This window comes from Pungitius pungitius, chromosome 11 (genome assembly GCF_949316345.1).
Source record: "Pungitius pungitius chromosome 11, fPunPun2.1, whole genome shotgun sequence".
In the NCBI taxonomy this organism is placed as follows: domain Eukaryota; kingdom Metazoa; phylum Chordata; class Actinopteri; order Perciformes; family Gasterosteidae; genus Pungitius; species Pungitius pungitius.
The window spans coordinates 16,915,377-16,931,907 of record NC_084910.1 but is presented as its reverse complement, the minus strand read 5'-3'; the positions used below and the strand labels follow the sequence as shown (position 1 = coordinate 16,931,907).

The 16,531-nt window shown below is 50.3% G+C and overlaps 1 protein-coding gene across 1 annotated transcript; it reads right to left on the bottom strand.

The window, feature by feature from the left end:
- Positions 1-2,027: 2,027 nt before the first annotated feature.
- On the bottom strand, positions 2,028-16,288 carry fam110d (family with sequence similarity 110 member D). Its single transcript, XM_037454614.2, has 2 exons — positions 16,207-16,288; positions 2,028-5,992 (listed from the first exon to the last, which is right to left on the bottom strand). Exon 2 carries the CDS (start codon positions 5,319-5,321, stop codon positions 3,993-3,995), a length of 1,329 nt encoding a protein of 442 aa, XP_037310511.2. The 5' UTR covers positions 5,322-5,992; positions 16,207-16,288; the 3' UTR covers positions 2,028-3,992.
- Between the last annotated feature and the right edge of the window lie 243 nt (positions 16,289-16,531).

Sequence of the window (16,531 nt, the reverse complement as noted above, 5' to 3'; positions counted from 1 at the left end):
TGCAAATCCTTCCGTACTTGATTTGCGCCCCGCAACGTTCTTGCGTATTTCCAGCCGTGACTCGGCCCGGTTTCTGTTAGTATTTCAGGTTGCCCTTTGATGCACACACAAGAACCCTGTTCACCTTTGAGTACACTTCAATCTCCGAGTGTTTGGGGACTACATGACGTGAACTCTTCCACACCTCACTGATCATACAGACTTTTATGCTACTTCTGTGTGTTAAGCCTCTCTCTCTCTCTCTCTCTCTCTCTCTCTCCGTGACTCATGGACCCGGCTCCTCTCGAGCGGACACATCCACAGTCTGCCGAAGCTGCTGGCGCAGAAGAACTAGGCCAGATTTGACACACTTCACAAGCCATGCTAACCCTGACACACATTATTGCATCTCATGGCTCAGAAGGAAGAAGAAAAAACAAGAAAATCCGAGCTACAAATGCGCCACAGCGTGAAGCCGCTCGGACGCAACGTGACGGCGTTGGACCAGAGTTGCTTCCCAACAGCTGGACGGGAGGTTTCCAGGCCAGAAGAAGGTCATTTTACGTCGGCCTCTGCATTGTGACACTGAAAAAGTCTGGTTGTGGCAACTTGTGAAATCACAAGCTAGAGAGATGCACATCAGTGTGTGATGTCATTATTCGCTCAGAACTTTGCTATTGGTCATAAGTGTAATGCAGGAGTCCTTTAGACCAGTGATTCTCAACTGGTGGGTCTCTGCATGGGAAAATAAAAATTTGAATTAAAAAAAAAAAATCACCAAAAAATTCATCCTGTGATTTTATTTTGAAGGGACTTTTTTAGGGACGTTTTTTTGCCGGTGTCGTCCATGTCCAATGTTCCTCGATATGGGTCGCGGCTTCTCATTAAGGGGTGATGGTGGGTCCCGGAGCCAGACCAGTTGAGAACCACCGCTTTAGACCCCCTGCGGTGATGTTTTTTTTTCTTCTTCTGTGAGTGGAAAAACCCCGTCAGCAGGCATCAAAGCCCGGAGCCAGCTCGCCATCCCCTCTGCAAACCAGCCACCTTCTGCGAGCGCGATGAAACTCAGGTGAGCCTACGCCGTCTGCGACTAGCTACAAAGAAACAACATCCCCGTAATATTAGAATCAGAGATGTCCTCCATGTTACTGGCGGAAGTAAGGCCGAACACTAAAACACAACCACATTTTGAAACCTTGTCCTCTGAACCCAAAACAGGATGTCACAGTAGGACCCTCCGGTCGGAGTGACACAGGAGGGCTATTGTTTTCTCCTGCTGTGGGAAAGACAGAAATTGGGGAAAGGGAAGTGAGGGATGGATAAATCAGACGTGTGGGTATTTCTGGAGGTCGGTCCCGCCCCAAGTGTTGCTGTTAAGAGACTTAAGTAGGCCTACTTTAGAGTTATCTGAAGAAACAAACCAGCGAGCGCACTTTTGCTCGGTGTCTGCAAAAACGGAGTCCCGGGAATGTGTCGGACGATTGTATCCTCAAACCACGCTTTAACGCATTTTAAAACCTGCAAGTCTGCATTTAGCATAGCTTAGCAATGATGGAAACCGCTAACCTGGCTCTCGAGGAATGAAAATGTGCCGTTCACCTCCAAAACTCCACAATGAACAAACAATAACTTTCTTAATTTATCTGGACACAAACACAGATCTTAATACGACAAGTTGTGGGTTTTTTGACGGGAAATCGGGCGCAGTAGTAATTTATCGACGAACACAGGCTGACTGGTAGTTTAACTGTCTTCTTTGTCCTTGGCATTGCCTATAGCTCTAGCTCAATGCTACAAACAGAGAACAGCATTAATAAGTCCAAAATGTTGAATCTTCTAAGCAAAAAAAAAAAATCCAAGGTCAGCAGTTTCCTAGACGATAAAAGGACGAACCTCTACAAAAAGAAACCGGAGCGTAGTCAGCGCGTCTAAGAAGGAAAGAAGAGACAAAGAGTGTCAGGAAGAGTCTGCAGACGGTTGGGGGGGGGGGGGGGGGGGGGGGTGTTGGCTCTCTCTCTGACGGCGTAGACACAGCATCGGGGGCCACACAGAGGCCTTCTTGTCTGCAAGCACAACCTGTTGCAGCTCTCACTCAGGAGCAAACCGTTCGGGGAATGCTAAAAGGATTAGCGCGTAGCCACTTGAGATAATGTGAAAAATGAGACGCGAGGTGGTGGAGGGAGGCCACGAGGAGTCAAGGACCAGACGAGCGTCACAACACTGACTCAGCCCACCATTACTCCCGAGAAGATTAAAGAGCAACACTCGCTGCTTTTCCTTTCTGCTTTTTGTATTTAGCAATGTGCCAAATTCCTACGCAGATCTCTCAAAAAACGCAAGAAAGACAACAAAGATATTACCTGCAGACTTTTACTTCATTATTTGTGTTTATTTGCTGTGTACATTATACACAAAACTCTTTGGAATACTAAAACTAAATCTCTCATATGTATCAAATAAAATAAAGAGATTCAGAATTTCACAGAGCCACTTTGTAAACATGCAACCAAATGATTTTAAATAATAAGAGAACAAAAAAAGAAAAATTCAGGTTGAAGGGATCTCAGGAGTGTGCCATGCTGATGACGAATACAGAACATAAATCACATTAAAGATGCAAGTATTTTAATTGTGGTAATTGATCACACGTACATACACAGAAATTGTCCCCCCCAGAATACCTCTCAGTCTAACCTCTGCATACCTCTGCACGCCCCCTGTTCATATTTCCCTGGCATCCTTTCATGGAGACAAAGTGAGAATCGCTGAAGGATGAAGTGAGGTAGGATCTGTGGCTATCGGGGAAAGAAGGCTCCTTTTGATCGGAGACGGCCTGCGATGGATCTGAAAGACGGTCGAGTGACATCCTGAAAACCTTCAGACGGTTGATCAACCTTCACCTGTTGGAGGTAAACGTATCATGCTTGTTTTGTGACTTTTAAGTTGTCCCCCTGTGCTCGTTCTTTGCACTGAACATATGTGAAGCAATAGCCGTGGTAATCAATGCTTGTGTCACGAGGGATTATTGGATATACTCTCTGTGAGAATCAATGAAAAAAAGAAAACTGACTGGCCCGGCGTGGCTGCTCGTCTTTGAATCCAGCTCAGTGTTTTAACATCGTTCACTCCCCCCTCTCTCTGTCCAGCTCAGTGCATTAACAGCCCCACAGGGGCGCCTAATGTTTATTCCAACGCCTGCGTTAAAGGAGTAACAACAACAAGAAAATGGCAACACAAAACTGGGACAGATCCGAATGAGGTACTCACGGTTCACTCCACACTCACGCCACAGTTTTCCAGTTCAGAAAAAAAAAAAACATATCTTAGTGGTTTTCCATTTTAATTTAGTCAAGTGTTGGTCCACTAACTGTGTCCACTGTGTCATGACGAACATACACTTATGTGCCTCGTAGGTGGTCACTTGACTGGTTTCAGATCAGATTCGGTCAATAACTGAAAAGGAGCAACAAATTGAAGAGGACAACAACGTCTACTATACGCACGCACGCACACACTCACACACACAATAAAACATTGGGGTGGGGGGTTTGGTTCCATTCACCAGTAGGGCCGGTCTATATACCCGAACAATACATCTATAAATACAACATAACCTAGAAGCTGTTGTCCTGCCGTTCAAAGTAACGGTCTCTTTGGAGTTTGGGCGCGCTGGAGACAAGAGGGAGTCATGTGCCGTGAAGTGCCAACCCTACGTGCAGAGAGGAGTGTCTGAAGCTGACAGTGAAATATAAAGAAATATCATATGTCACTGCGTGGAAAAACCCCCAACTTCCTTGGGAATCACAGCCCATAGTGGTGCTTTTGAAATTCTAGGGATATTCAATGAAGATTCAATTCTTGAGCCTTTTGTCCAAAGTGCACCTCAACGGAAGAGTTCCACACGAAGAGTAAAGGTCTTTATCAGGTAACATCCGCTTGTTTTGGTCGAGAGGGCGCTCTCGAACCCTAACCCTGACCCTGCACTCCACGGCACACGGTTCCTCGTCCCGCGGTCAAACGGTCGACTCTTTGGGTCCCTCTCGGGCGGCGTTCCTGCACCCGTACAGCCACTTGATGACGCGGGCGTTCCTCTCGATGATCGACACGCCGGCGGGCGGCTGCTCGGCCAGCTCCTCCTGGAACAGCCCGTCTCCCGAGTGCTGCGAGAACTCGCTGGGCTCCGAGCGGTCGTCCCCGTCCACGCTGCGCAGGGCCAGCGAGAGCGTGCCCATGGAGCTGGCCCCCGAGAGGAAGTTCGTTCGACCCAGGCGATCCACCATGTCCACGTCCAGGCCGCAGAAGGCGAAGAAGAGCTCCTGCTCCGATAACGCCGCCGAGCAGCGCAGGCGCAGGTCCGACTTGGAGCGCCGCAGCGCCCCGGGGCTCCGCCTGGGTGCCGGTGGGGGGGAAGCCCGCCTCCACGGGTCGTTTTCGTCGTCGCGGTGAAACGAGCGTCCGCCACCGGAGATTCCCTCGCCGTTGCTTCCGTTCTCGGTCCGTTCCGGCGTGGAGCCGAACCCGGGGCTGGGGGCGGACCCCGGGCTGCGCTCGTGATCGGTTTTGCTCGACCTCCTGCTTCCCGGTCCGCCGTCCGCGGCGTCTTTCTCGTTCGTCCAAGACATTCGGGAGTCTCCATCCCGCAATGGCGCTCTCTCCTCCCCGATCACCATCTTCTGGATTCTGCCCTCGCCTCCGCTTCCCTTCTCCCTCGTGGAGCCCTGGAAGAGGCGGCGGACAAAACTGTAGCCCCTCACTTCCGCGTTGTTGTTCTCTCCCGCCGCGGCGCCGTTGGGACTCTTGCACTCTTTCTTCTGTCGGTAGATCAGGAGGGAGTCGGGCCTCAGCATGCGCTTCCCCGTGCTTCTCCTGAGGACGGGGGCGCTGTGCGGCGCCACCAAAGAGTTGTTGCCGGGCGTCCTGGGGTCGGGGCGCAGCACGTTGCTCGCATTGCTCCTGTTGTGCGCCTCGACGTCCACGGACGTCCGTCTGTTCTCTTTCCTCGAGTCGTAGTTTTCATTCTCGTCCCTCGAGGCGAACGAGCCGGAGAGCGTGGAGAAGGCGGCGTTGGACGAGCGCCGCGGGGCGAGGCGAGGCGCCGGGCTCCCGGGGACGGATGCGGCTCGCTGCGGCGGAGGGGTGGCGCATGGCACCAGCGCGGGCTCCTGCTTGGCGTTGATCACCTGCTGGCTCTTGACATATTTGGCTTTGTCCGCCTCGAGCCTCTCCACGGCGCTGATTGAGCGGCCGTGGCCCCCGCCGTCTATCTGTCTGCGCAGGTAGTCCGGACCCTTGTTGAGGAGCCTCAGAGGAGACGGGGACCCAGCTGGCGTCAGGGGCTTCATGTTGGTTTATTGAGCTGGGAAAGACATCAAAACTGCAGCCCCCCCACCCCCCCCCGGAAAGCAGTTGTTGGCAGTTTGCAAAAGGTTTTCAAGGGTTGAAACTTCTTTCCAGGGTTCAAAAAAGTTCTCAAGTATTAGATGGGTGGAAATTCAGGGGACCACCAAGTCCACGTTTGTTGTAACCTCTTAGCTTACAGTCTGCTTGCTGAGCTCAGACAAATTGATATCTCTATCCAGTATTTACACAGGCATGTGGATGGGCGGGCAGGGCACAGGGAAGTCCTTTTTCTGTCAGCCTTCGAGCCCTCCCAAACGGGACGCTCCCTGCCCACACCGCAGCAGAAATAGCAGGCAAGGGTGCACTTTGAAAAAGTTACTTCCACCCCCCCACCCCCCACGCACTTTTTCTTCTTTTCTCCTTCTCTTTCCCAACGACACCCTTCACTGTTCCAGTGACGGCAGCCTGGAGAAATTAGATATCGTGGCCTCAAATATTTGCTTTGCGCAGGTAGCCCGAGGGACGCCTGGGGTCAAGATCTTTTATTGTTTGGCGCCCGTCGCGCCCGAGGTGACCCGAGTGGCGGCCCGGCACCGAGGCCACTTGGTCCGTTGATGGACAGATGGGGCAGATGCAGATCTAGTCCTTGTCCTCGACTCACCCCTGCAGACTCCTGGGAGACACAGACAGAAAAAAGTGTTGGTTTTAGTTGGACGTGTTATTCTCCAGGGGAAAGACACAGAAACCAGATGGCAGGAAGGACGTCGCTCCCTAAAGCTCAGCTAAGATTCTGCCTTTTTTTTTAAAAGCTGGAGGGAGTTACTGCAATGTGGAGCTCACCTCATATTATTGAATACTATAAACATTCTATTATTATAAGTTGACACGATCTTAGTCAATAAACACACATCGTTCTGCTGTTTCAGCGCCAGTGCATGAACGCACCAGGCCATGCGGGGTTCGTGACAGCTTTAAAGTTTTAAACAAACATCATAACTGAAAAAAAAGACTGAGCTTGTTCTCATTTAAACTGCTTTAATGGAACAAAAGCAACATCTGAAGCAACATCTGTTTTATGGTCACGGTTAAAACAGAATAACGAGCCACCGTAAAAGTGACATGACTCTTTAAACCGAACATAGATAAGGCGTGACTCTGTGAAAAGGCCCGTTTGGAGTTGACGATGTGTTCTATTAGGAGACACATTTCACATCTTGTAGGTTTGTGTTCTATGTGAGCAGGAGGCTGCACACGTCTAAAATGGGAAAGGCTCGACCCGTGGAGTATTTATAGCATGAAAACTACCAAGCACACACTTATCGTGTGTCTGCGTATTTTGTGCATGTGTGTGCATGTGGTCATGGGGATATTTGTGTATCTGTTCTACTTTTGCACCTGGGCCTATTCGCTGTGTGTGTGTGTGTGTGTGTCAGCACGAGGCAATAAGAGGCTTCGCTGTAAATGACAGAGTGCCGTACGCTTAGCCTCCCTCTCATTCTGCACCATTTTCCTGTCCGACAAAAAAAAAAGAAAAAGAAGAAGGTTGTCGTCGGCGAAACAAGAAGATAAAGAACTGAATAGGAGAAGATCAAAAGCCTCTTGAGCGTTCGGCTGTTACGTATAGACATCTCCAGGACGCACAAGTGGAGCCCTGTTTTTCATTCGCCTCCCGTCAAAATGTACCAAGAGTCCATCTGGGGAGATTAATGCTCTCTGGGCTGGATGAAGGGGAGGGAGTCGTGCTCATTGTTTTTCGGTCAGGTAGTGTTATCAAATGCTATTTTAGCTGTTCCTTCACATGGGCTAAAACAATGAGTAACCTTCTTTGGCAGGAAAAGGATCTCGTGTTTTGAGACGCGCCGAATGACCCAGCCGATAGTGGCAGACAGAAGCAAACAATGAACCCTCGGTTTTACGTCTTGTGTTAATAAAACTTGAGTTGTGAGATCGCAAAAACAATAGTGTGACGGAATCACACGCAGCGAAGGTCACGAGCTACGAAGCTGAAGACAAAGTTAACAATAAATCAGCAGATTGCCAGCCGCGGACATATTTATATATTAAATATATTGTTCAAAAGGATGTTTGACATTTAAAGAGTTGTCAACCCTGTCGTTGCTTTCATTCAGCTTACAAAAGTCCTAAAATTAACAGTTTTTCTGCAGCGTTCCCTTTCCCCTGTGGCACTAAACCTCTACTGGATACATCAGAAGGGTTTTCCCGTTACCTGGTTCGGTCCGATCACACAAGAAGCGCCAGCCTGTCAAATGGAACCGCACCATCACTTCACAGAGCAAAGCGGGGGGAGGGAGCGACAGCCAATTGGCTTTTTTTTTTCTTCCCAGATGGCCGCCTGCTCGGGAAAGTCGGGTTATTGTTTAGGTCGAATTCCGAGAGAAACGGCTCGTAACAGGTGTGGGAGGAAAAGAGAGGGCACGACACGCGTAAAATGGGTAGAAAATGATGCGGAAGTGGGAGTGGAGGTTATGGTGGTGTTTATTGGACACCTTCCTTTCCGGAATAATCTGTTTCCCATCTGTGTTTAAAATGGATAATGTGCAGTTTAATGCTATTGAAGCGATACAGAGGGATTATCACCATAGGAGCCTAAACACAGTCGTCAACCCTGATGGCAGCTTTTCATTGAGGGGAGGTTGGGGCAAAAAACAAATGATATGGATCCAGCAACGGTTAATCCGATTGGACGCTCATAACCTTGAAATCCACGACGATGTGAACAATATTCAAGCTCCTCCTCGGCTCTTCCCTCAGCAGCCGTGTGCATTCATTGAATCGGACGTTGCCAGCTTGAAGCAAACCGGCCTCTTTTTCAGAGGTTATCTCTTGCTCCGAGTGCTATCGCAGAAGTCACGTGACTAAGTCTGAGTCAGCTGTTTCGGGGGGGGGGGGGGGGGAACAAACAGAATTGGTTCCCGGATTGCGACGAGGACGGACTTCTCTCCTAAACAGAAATCAATGAGATGTTCCAACCTTCATCAGTGAGAGGATAAGTGGCGACCATGTTTGACCACATGCACGCTCACACACACAGTGAACCAGTGACTCAAACGGGATTTGCCGGGGAGAACAACAGCCACCATTATCTCCATTGACCGTAACGAGGCGGATTAGGACCCAGCACCTTCTCCTGTGATCCCGGAGGCTGTGAAAATCCTTCTCCCGCCCTGACCTCCTGTGCCTCTGACTGTAGGTTGTCATTAACCTCTAAACCCTTTTCATCTCTATAGTGAACTTTCCCGCCCCCTTCTCTCCCCTAATGCCACCAGGCCTTGTGTCTTTCATTCCCGTTGAACTCTCCTTCCCCCCCCTTTCCCACTCTTCACCTCCCAGCGTCTCTTGTGCACGCCACAGGGCCTCCACACCCTCTCATCCCCCCCCCCACACACACACCTACTCCATCAGCCTCTTCCTGCTCCGTTTACTGTGCAGCTGAGCGTGAGCTTCAAAAGCATTTTCCAAAACAAGATGTTTTACTTATCGGAATAGATTTTCTTTCATATATTGACATAGTTAGTTAAGCAAATGTTCCTATGGGACAGTAATCCCACGGGTGGGAAGATTTGTATATTTGCTTGAGAAATGCTGGAGAGTTTTAACTCTTTTGGACCCTAAAATACGATCAATAAACCATCTCGGAAGCTGAAATTCCCATTTTAGTAAAGCAGCCCGTGATGGCATGTCAGCAGAAGGCATCGCTTGCCTAAAAAAGATCAAAGACGAAGGAAAACATCCTGTGTCTAATTTTAACCAGCTTTTTTTTAAACGATATAAAACTGATGTGGACACTAAAGATCGCTTGGTTTTCTTTCCCCACCCTGGCGGTGAATTCATCAAATGTCCACATTTACCACCTACGACAGCCTCCACTTGAAAGTATGTAATACACGGCTTGATGTGAGCCTCGGGGTCAGGCTCTGGCTAAAAGACACACACACCTTAAGTGGACGAACACACAAGAAAACCAGTGGGATCTCTTTAAACCGTTGATTCACGGTCAGAGTAGACGATAAGAACAGAACCCAAACATCCCCCGATAATCACCTCAAACCTCTTCAACCCTGTTCTTTAATAATAATTTTAAAAAAACCTCCTCGCTGTCTGCCGGTCTGCCCTCTGTCTTCCTCTCCTGCCTCCCCCCCCCCCCCCCAGTGTCCTCCCTGTGAAGCGCAGGGCCCGGCCTGCAGGAGAGGCTCAGCCAGGCGCCCCCACGCAGCTAAAGAGGGACCAGATGTTGCGTGTCATGCTACATCAAGACGCTCGCCAGCCCTGACAGAGAGCTGTCATCTCAAGATGTTCCTTTTTAATCAACAGCGTTGTTTGCGCTGCTCTCGTTCGATTCGCGTTGTGTTTAAGTTTGCTCAATCGATTTTTACTGCCCTGTACAAATATTTGCGCGCCTCCACAGAAAGAACTAAACACCCCCCCAAAAGAAATCCAGGAAGCTGGTTGTTTACCCCGAAGAAGAGCAACTTCATGTTAGCTGGAGGGGCGAATCCAAAAGAAAAACATCTGGCCCGGGATCAGAAGGTTAAAGGAAGTTTCCTTATGAATAATGTATTCAGTGTGGTAAGCCCGAGATAAGAGGTTAATAAATTCACATGGACCACCTTTGAAGCTCTACGGAAATAATGCAGCACACTCACCTGTCAAATAAATCCGTGGACAGATAAGAGGCATCTGCTGACGCCGAGGAGCCAAAAAACGACCACCACTTTCGCCGCCGCTTTGTTTACACCAACATCTGGCACCACTCGTCAGGATGACGCGGACTAACGATCCTCACCGAGGGGCCGCAACGCTCAAACGTCAACCAACTTCTCTTTGTGTCAAGACGAAGAGCCATTAACCAACTCAAGGAGTCCGCTATGGGGCCGGGGTCTTCTTCCATTATCCATAACGGCCTTTGTTCGCGTTATTGATGAACCAAACCACAATGGTCCTCGTCCAGGTCTGCAGATAAGTCTCCGCCTCATTAGTCAGGAAGGGAAAGGGACAAATTACAACACGATGACAGTATCCAGGGGGACAGACACTGTCCAGTAGCCAGTTGGATCTACGGGTAGAGGCTACCTTGGGAATGGCCGGGGACCTGGGGCGACCTGAGGGACCCCCCGACCCGAATGGGCCTCCTGCCATACTAATGGACGAGATGGGCCCTTAACTCACTGCTGAAGCTGGCAGAGACAGCAACAAACCCCAAGGGTGTCAACACGGGGGGGGGGGGGGGGGGAGCGTCGATACTAGTTGACTGTTGAAGATGACGGTCATAGCTTAAAACACAAAGGAAGTCGTTAAGGACAACCTAGAGCAGTGGTTCTCAACTAGTCTGGCTCCGGGACCCACCATCACCCCTTAATGAGAAGCCGCGACCCAAATCGAGGAACATTATCAACTTCTCAAATTTATTCAAAATCAAGTTCATAAGCTGGATTTCATATTCAGGGTGTTTAATTGTCCTAAAAACCCAATGTCTCCCCCATGTCAGAATGGTTTGACCCAACCTGGCACACGCTGCTGAAAACATGGACGGACGAGCCGGCAAAAAACCGACACTCCGCTGCATTAAAAAAGTCCCTTCAAAATAAAATCACAGGATGAATTTTTTTTTTTTAATTCAAATTTTTATTTTCCCAGGCAAAGGCTGACCCACTAAAAACGGGACACAACCCACCAGTTGAGAATCACTGACCTAGAGTATCTCAATTGAGCAGCTAACAAGCCAGTAACTGAGTGACACCAGTTAGCTAAGCCGGCTTGTTATTAGCTAATACGCGTCCGTCAAATTAGCCGAAACCCATTAAGGAAATTATCCTTTTGGCCTAAGACCATTTAGAAAAATGTGATTTTGAGCGGATAATTGGTTTGAATGGTGGTACGGGGGGTGCGGTGTTTAGCAATGTCGCCTCACAGCGAGAAGGTCATGGGTTCAAAACCTACAAGCGGCCTTGTCGATGTCAAGCCAGACATCGTTACATTGCATTGTTACAATTCAACTTGCCCTGGGTAATAATTCAGTACAATGAGACTCAATGGCTGCTTTAATGTGTGAGGACCTAAACAGCCATTATACTGTATGTCCTCTACCTGATCTGATCCGCCCACGTAGTGCAAACACAGATAACGTCTCCTGTTCACACATATTCTCACTTTTATCAGTTCCTTTTTCCTCTCAGCTAAGATCGCTGCGGCTGTCGATAATTAAACAGCTCTGACCTACAAAGTGTCATGAGTGACCAGGTGTTTACTTTTTGTGGTATAAAACTCTGCTAAAAACTCTGCTGATCAACATTTGACTTGAAAATGCACCCTGAGTTAGGCTTTAGAAAATGAAAATATCGTCTCTCAGAGAATCTTCACACCAGGCGCACTGTGCCGGGGGGGGGGGGGGGGGGGGAAACCTAATAATCGACACAAAGACACCTGAATCTGCCTCCTAGTCCAGGAATGTTAATCCCGGCTGCAATACCTCACTGCCGATGAGTGAGCTATTGCAAGGAGATGACGTAGTCCCACGGATCCGCATGCATGAACTGTACGGACTAAGAATTGTTAAGGAAGATAATATCAGAGCTTTTTCATCAGAAGCCGTGGAACTGATTTGTCTGAATCTTTGGCCCGAAGGCCGCCCACAGCGCGCAGTTTGTCAGTTTTAGATGTTAGTGGACGTCCCAGGCTGTGGACAGTGTTGTTTTGTAAATGATGAGCACCTGCGTTATGTGACGAGGCAGTGTCCTACTGTGTGTTTGTGTGTGTGTGTGTGTCTGTGTGTGTGTGCCCTGGACCGGGAATGCACTTTGCAACTCCGGGTTACACAGATCTCCCCCGAAAAGCCTGTCCGAGGGCTGTTTACGCAGCGCCGTGCGGGGCCAGAAGTCTGAGCACATCCTTCCATCTCCCAGAGTCCTAAATTATGGAGGCCTGCTCCCACACTGCGCGCCCTCGTTAAGGCTCTCAGCTGGGGAGAAGGCTCCGAAAGACGTTTTATTTCACCAGGTCGGCACATTTCTCACCCCGCCCGCCGTCTAGACGTCGACTGCAACGAAGTGATAAAAAGACGCTGCGCTGGATGGGACCCCCCCCCCCCCCCGTCAGAACCGCAGAGGTGAAACTGAAACGTGAAAGCACGGGAAGTGGTGTTAAATCATGCACCTGCGTAGCTGCAGGTGAGCCGGGTGAAACCTCATTACACCGGGAAAAAAAGAAAGAAAAAAAACTTTTTATTTTGATTGAGGACGTTGCACTAAAAGCTGAGGGGTGCTCAGTGTGTGGCAAGCAGAGCTCAATGAGGAACTCAGTAGACCAAATAGAAGGAAAATGAGTGTAACATCTGTGTAGCCCCACCCCCTTTTCACGCTGACACACCTTGGGCTTGTTTGGGGTTGGTGAGAGCTTAAAGCTGCTCCAGCTGTGCTGTGTCCCCAAATACTGGGTTATCTCTGAGTGTCGTCAAAGTCCCACCCAGCCCCCCCTCCTACCAAACCCTACCAAACCCTACCAAACCCTACCAAACCCTACCCCCACACACAGCACCACCACCACCGTCGCTCTACAACACTTAATCTGTGCCATCATCGATCTGCTCCCACAGCCGGACACAGTTTGGTCAGGTTCATTCAGTAAGTAACGATCCATTAACGATTCTTATTGTTTCACTCATTAATGGATGGCCATCATCCCCATTCTCTTTGAGTCCTGTCCTCCTCATACTAGAAATCACTGGTGCAAAACAACAAAAACATGAGGCAACTTTTCCTTCAGCAAACCTCAAACGTGCAAAACCACTTTTTCGACTACGAGGGAAGATTCGCAAAAAAAAATCTCCCTTCGCAGGGACCCTCGCCCGAGCTTTTTCCTGGCTGCCATCTACGCTTAGCTGTTAACCTCCCCTGAACCTGCCAGCTGTCCTCTCTCATTACCGATCGAGCAACCTGCCCCCCCCACCCCCCACACTCTCCTCCCCTCCCTCCCCCAGAGAGCCACAGAACGAGACCCCAGCCGTTGGTCCCTCCACCAATCCTCTCCATCCCTCGCCTCCTCTCCTCCTGTCACAATCACAAAACATCTGGGGAAGCCGGAAGGGTTTTCTCAGGGGGGGGCAATGCTTCTACGCCCCCCAAACCCCACCCCGCCACTCCCCCCTCCCCTCCCCGCGTTGGCGTCGTCTTCCTTGCGGTCGAGCGGACGTGCGCCGCGCTTGAGAGTGATGGGATGTGGCGGCGCTGCAGAAGCGCCCCGGTCCGACTGTGAACAATTACGGGGATGTGAGAACAGCGGAGAGAAGGGCTGCTCGCACAGCTGTCACCCCCCCCCTCACTCACCAACACACACAGGGGACAGTCGGGAGACGGAGATCTGTCACATTGGGTCTCATGATTTTGTCACTCACTCTCAGTTATGGGTTGAGCCCCCGTGGAGAGTTCAGGGTCTGCAGGGAATCACAAAACCATCCAATCGGCTCCAAACATTTGCTGCAAATCTCTTCCTGCCAGTGTGATAAAACGTGTTCAAAGACATTTTTCCCGAGAGCATCATAAATCTTGCAAGAGATAATCCAACAAGTAGAGGTTTCGCTCTGAAAAGCTACGTCCATTTAGAAAAATATGCCTCTGCTCGCCAAATGATCACTTCACTGGACATGATTCCACACTCGCAGTTGTTTACCAAACAGTAGAAATGCTAGCTGCATATACAAAGAGCAGAGGTCTTGCTTCTCCTCCAGAAAAAAAGGAGGAAGAATCCACAATGGCCCATACAAAGAGCAATAAAGCCAAATTATAAGTCTGGCAGTGCATGTATGTGTTTGAAGTCTCACACTGTTGTGAACCTCACATCTCTGAAACCAGCTGCTGTTGAGCAACACAAACACACACACACACACACACACACTTACACACTCTAAGCAGTGCCAGGGGGAAGATGATGTCATTGAGCAGGGTACCTTTTCTTCTTTAATTAGAAACTTGTGCATCCTGCCATAACTTGGGGCTCTTTTCATGTAACATGCAACAAAACGGGGATTAAACGCAACAACGTCCCTCGTTACGTTTTATAACCATGCGACCGTGGTACAGCTCAACTATGAGTGATAAAAAAAAAACACACATGAGTGACACATCGTGAAACAAACAATCTCAACACTCAAAGAGCCTTGGAAAAAACATTTCTAGTTTTTGGGTAGAAAATGGTCCTTGTCTGCGATCGTGTCTCCTGAGATCCTCCTGTCTCTGACCTGCGATCCATCACGAGGACGCCGTTGACCACGTTCACACAGGGAGGACGTTGGGCCTCCTTGCGCATCGGCTCCGTGCCCCCCCTTCCCCCGGGGCCCGTCTGCTCTGCAGCGGCAGGAAGTATCCTGGCCCGCTCCCCTGGGGGGCGGCATCAAACGCAGTCGCGGCCTTATTACAGAAAATTAGCGCACTTCCCACGTGAGACGCGGGAGAAACGACACGGGAGGGGGGGGGGCGTTTGTTTTCTGCAACGTGTTGCATGCAGGTGTTTATGATCCATGACTCACTCTCCTAGCTGCAGGGATGCGAGCCGGGTTGGAAGGAAAAACAAAAGTTGAATCATGGGGAGATAATGGGCCTGAATCTACACTGCATACGTCACGCATAGCGAGTGCCCCCGAGGGAGGGGGGAGAACGATGCGCTTTGTGCTGGTTCGGTTAGTTTCAGTAGTAGAATTGTGGGATCATCACCCCCCCCCCCCCCCCCCCCGCCCCTTCCTCCCTCCTTCCCTTTATGGAAAGTAACAGCAGAGCTTCGTGACGCGGGGTCAAAGCGAGCTCACCTGGGATCCTCGAGGCGGAAACGTGTTTACGGGACACGTGTGGTCTGTTTAGTCTGGCTCCACGCTGTTTACGCTCCTGACCCACACACCCGCCCAACCACTGCATGAAACACATCAGCCGAGGGGGGGGGGCGGGGGGTAGAGGCGGGTCAAGGTGGGGTTGACCCCCCCCCCGCCCCCTCCCCCGCCGAGGGCACACGATTGTCTCCTTTGGAGGAGAAAGCCTTCACAGCCTTTTGGGCTTTAGAGTGGTTGAGCCGCATAACGACCCCTCGGGTCCCCGGCTTTCTTTTGTTCTTTTGTTAGCTCTCAGGTGACACCGTCTTCGGCCCTCATCAGCGCACACACATGCGCGTGTGTCACAAGTCAACCCGTTGGTAGGGAAGGGGCTTCATTCCATTTCAGCGTTACCAAAGCGCTCTCTCGCCCTGGTCAGTCGACTGGAAGCCAGAGCCGGTGCCCTGATTTCATCCAGATGTAAATATGTAGTGTGGAGTTAAAGTGGGATAAACATGCTGCCCGAGGGTTATCTGCTTTAATCAGTCTCCCCATACCATGCACCTAGTACTGATTGCTGCTAGACTTCAAGGCTGGGGTTCCACATGTGCGTTTGAGGGGCAAATTCAACGACATCCCTGCACAGTTGAATTTCCCTTCAAAAGGAGCAGCCAAAAACACACCATTGAGACCTCAGGTACTCTCCTGTGCTCATTTCTAAAAGGGCAGACACGTGTATCCAATTTAAAATGTACCTGTTTGTTAATTCGTCATTCCTATATAGTTATGCGACAGCAAACAGAATGAAGTCCAGTTTTCACCGCTATCGTTTCAGCTGTTCACTTCACATCTGGTTCATTCAATGCGAGAACCTTCACAACCAAAGAGGAGTCACACGGAGCGCGCATCTGATGAATCAACTCCTGCTGCCCGAACGCTCCCGGGTCGGTACCCGGAAAACTTCTCCCGGAACGCGCATCTGGACTCGCGCGTCCACTTCTAACGGATAAGGGTTAATAAATAAATAAATAGAAAGACATTTTAAAAAAAAGACGAAGAGCCCGCTGGTCGCTCACCTCGCTCGCGCAGTTTATCCGGTGTTTCGGAGCCCGGTTGAGGGGCAAAGATCCTCTTCTGTGGCGGCGCGTCTGTGCGCTCTCTGCGGGGACTGCTGGCACTGTGACGCGGCGCGGCGCGGGCAGCAGGCGATGAAGTGAGTGGGAGTCCCTTCAGCGTGGGGGAGGGAGGGAGGGGGGGGGGGGCAGGTATGAGGCTGTCGTGTGTAAACTGACTCCTGTGCAGCATGTAGGGAGCCGAGTGGGGCGGGTTTAAGGGGGGGGGTTTGGGGGGGGCGAACTGGAGACTCCGGTGTCAAATGCTGCGCCATCACAACGAGTCATT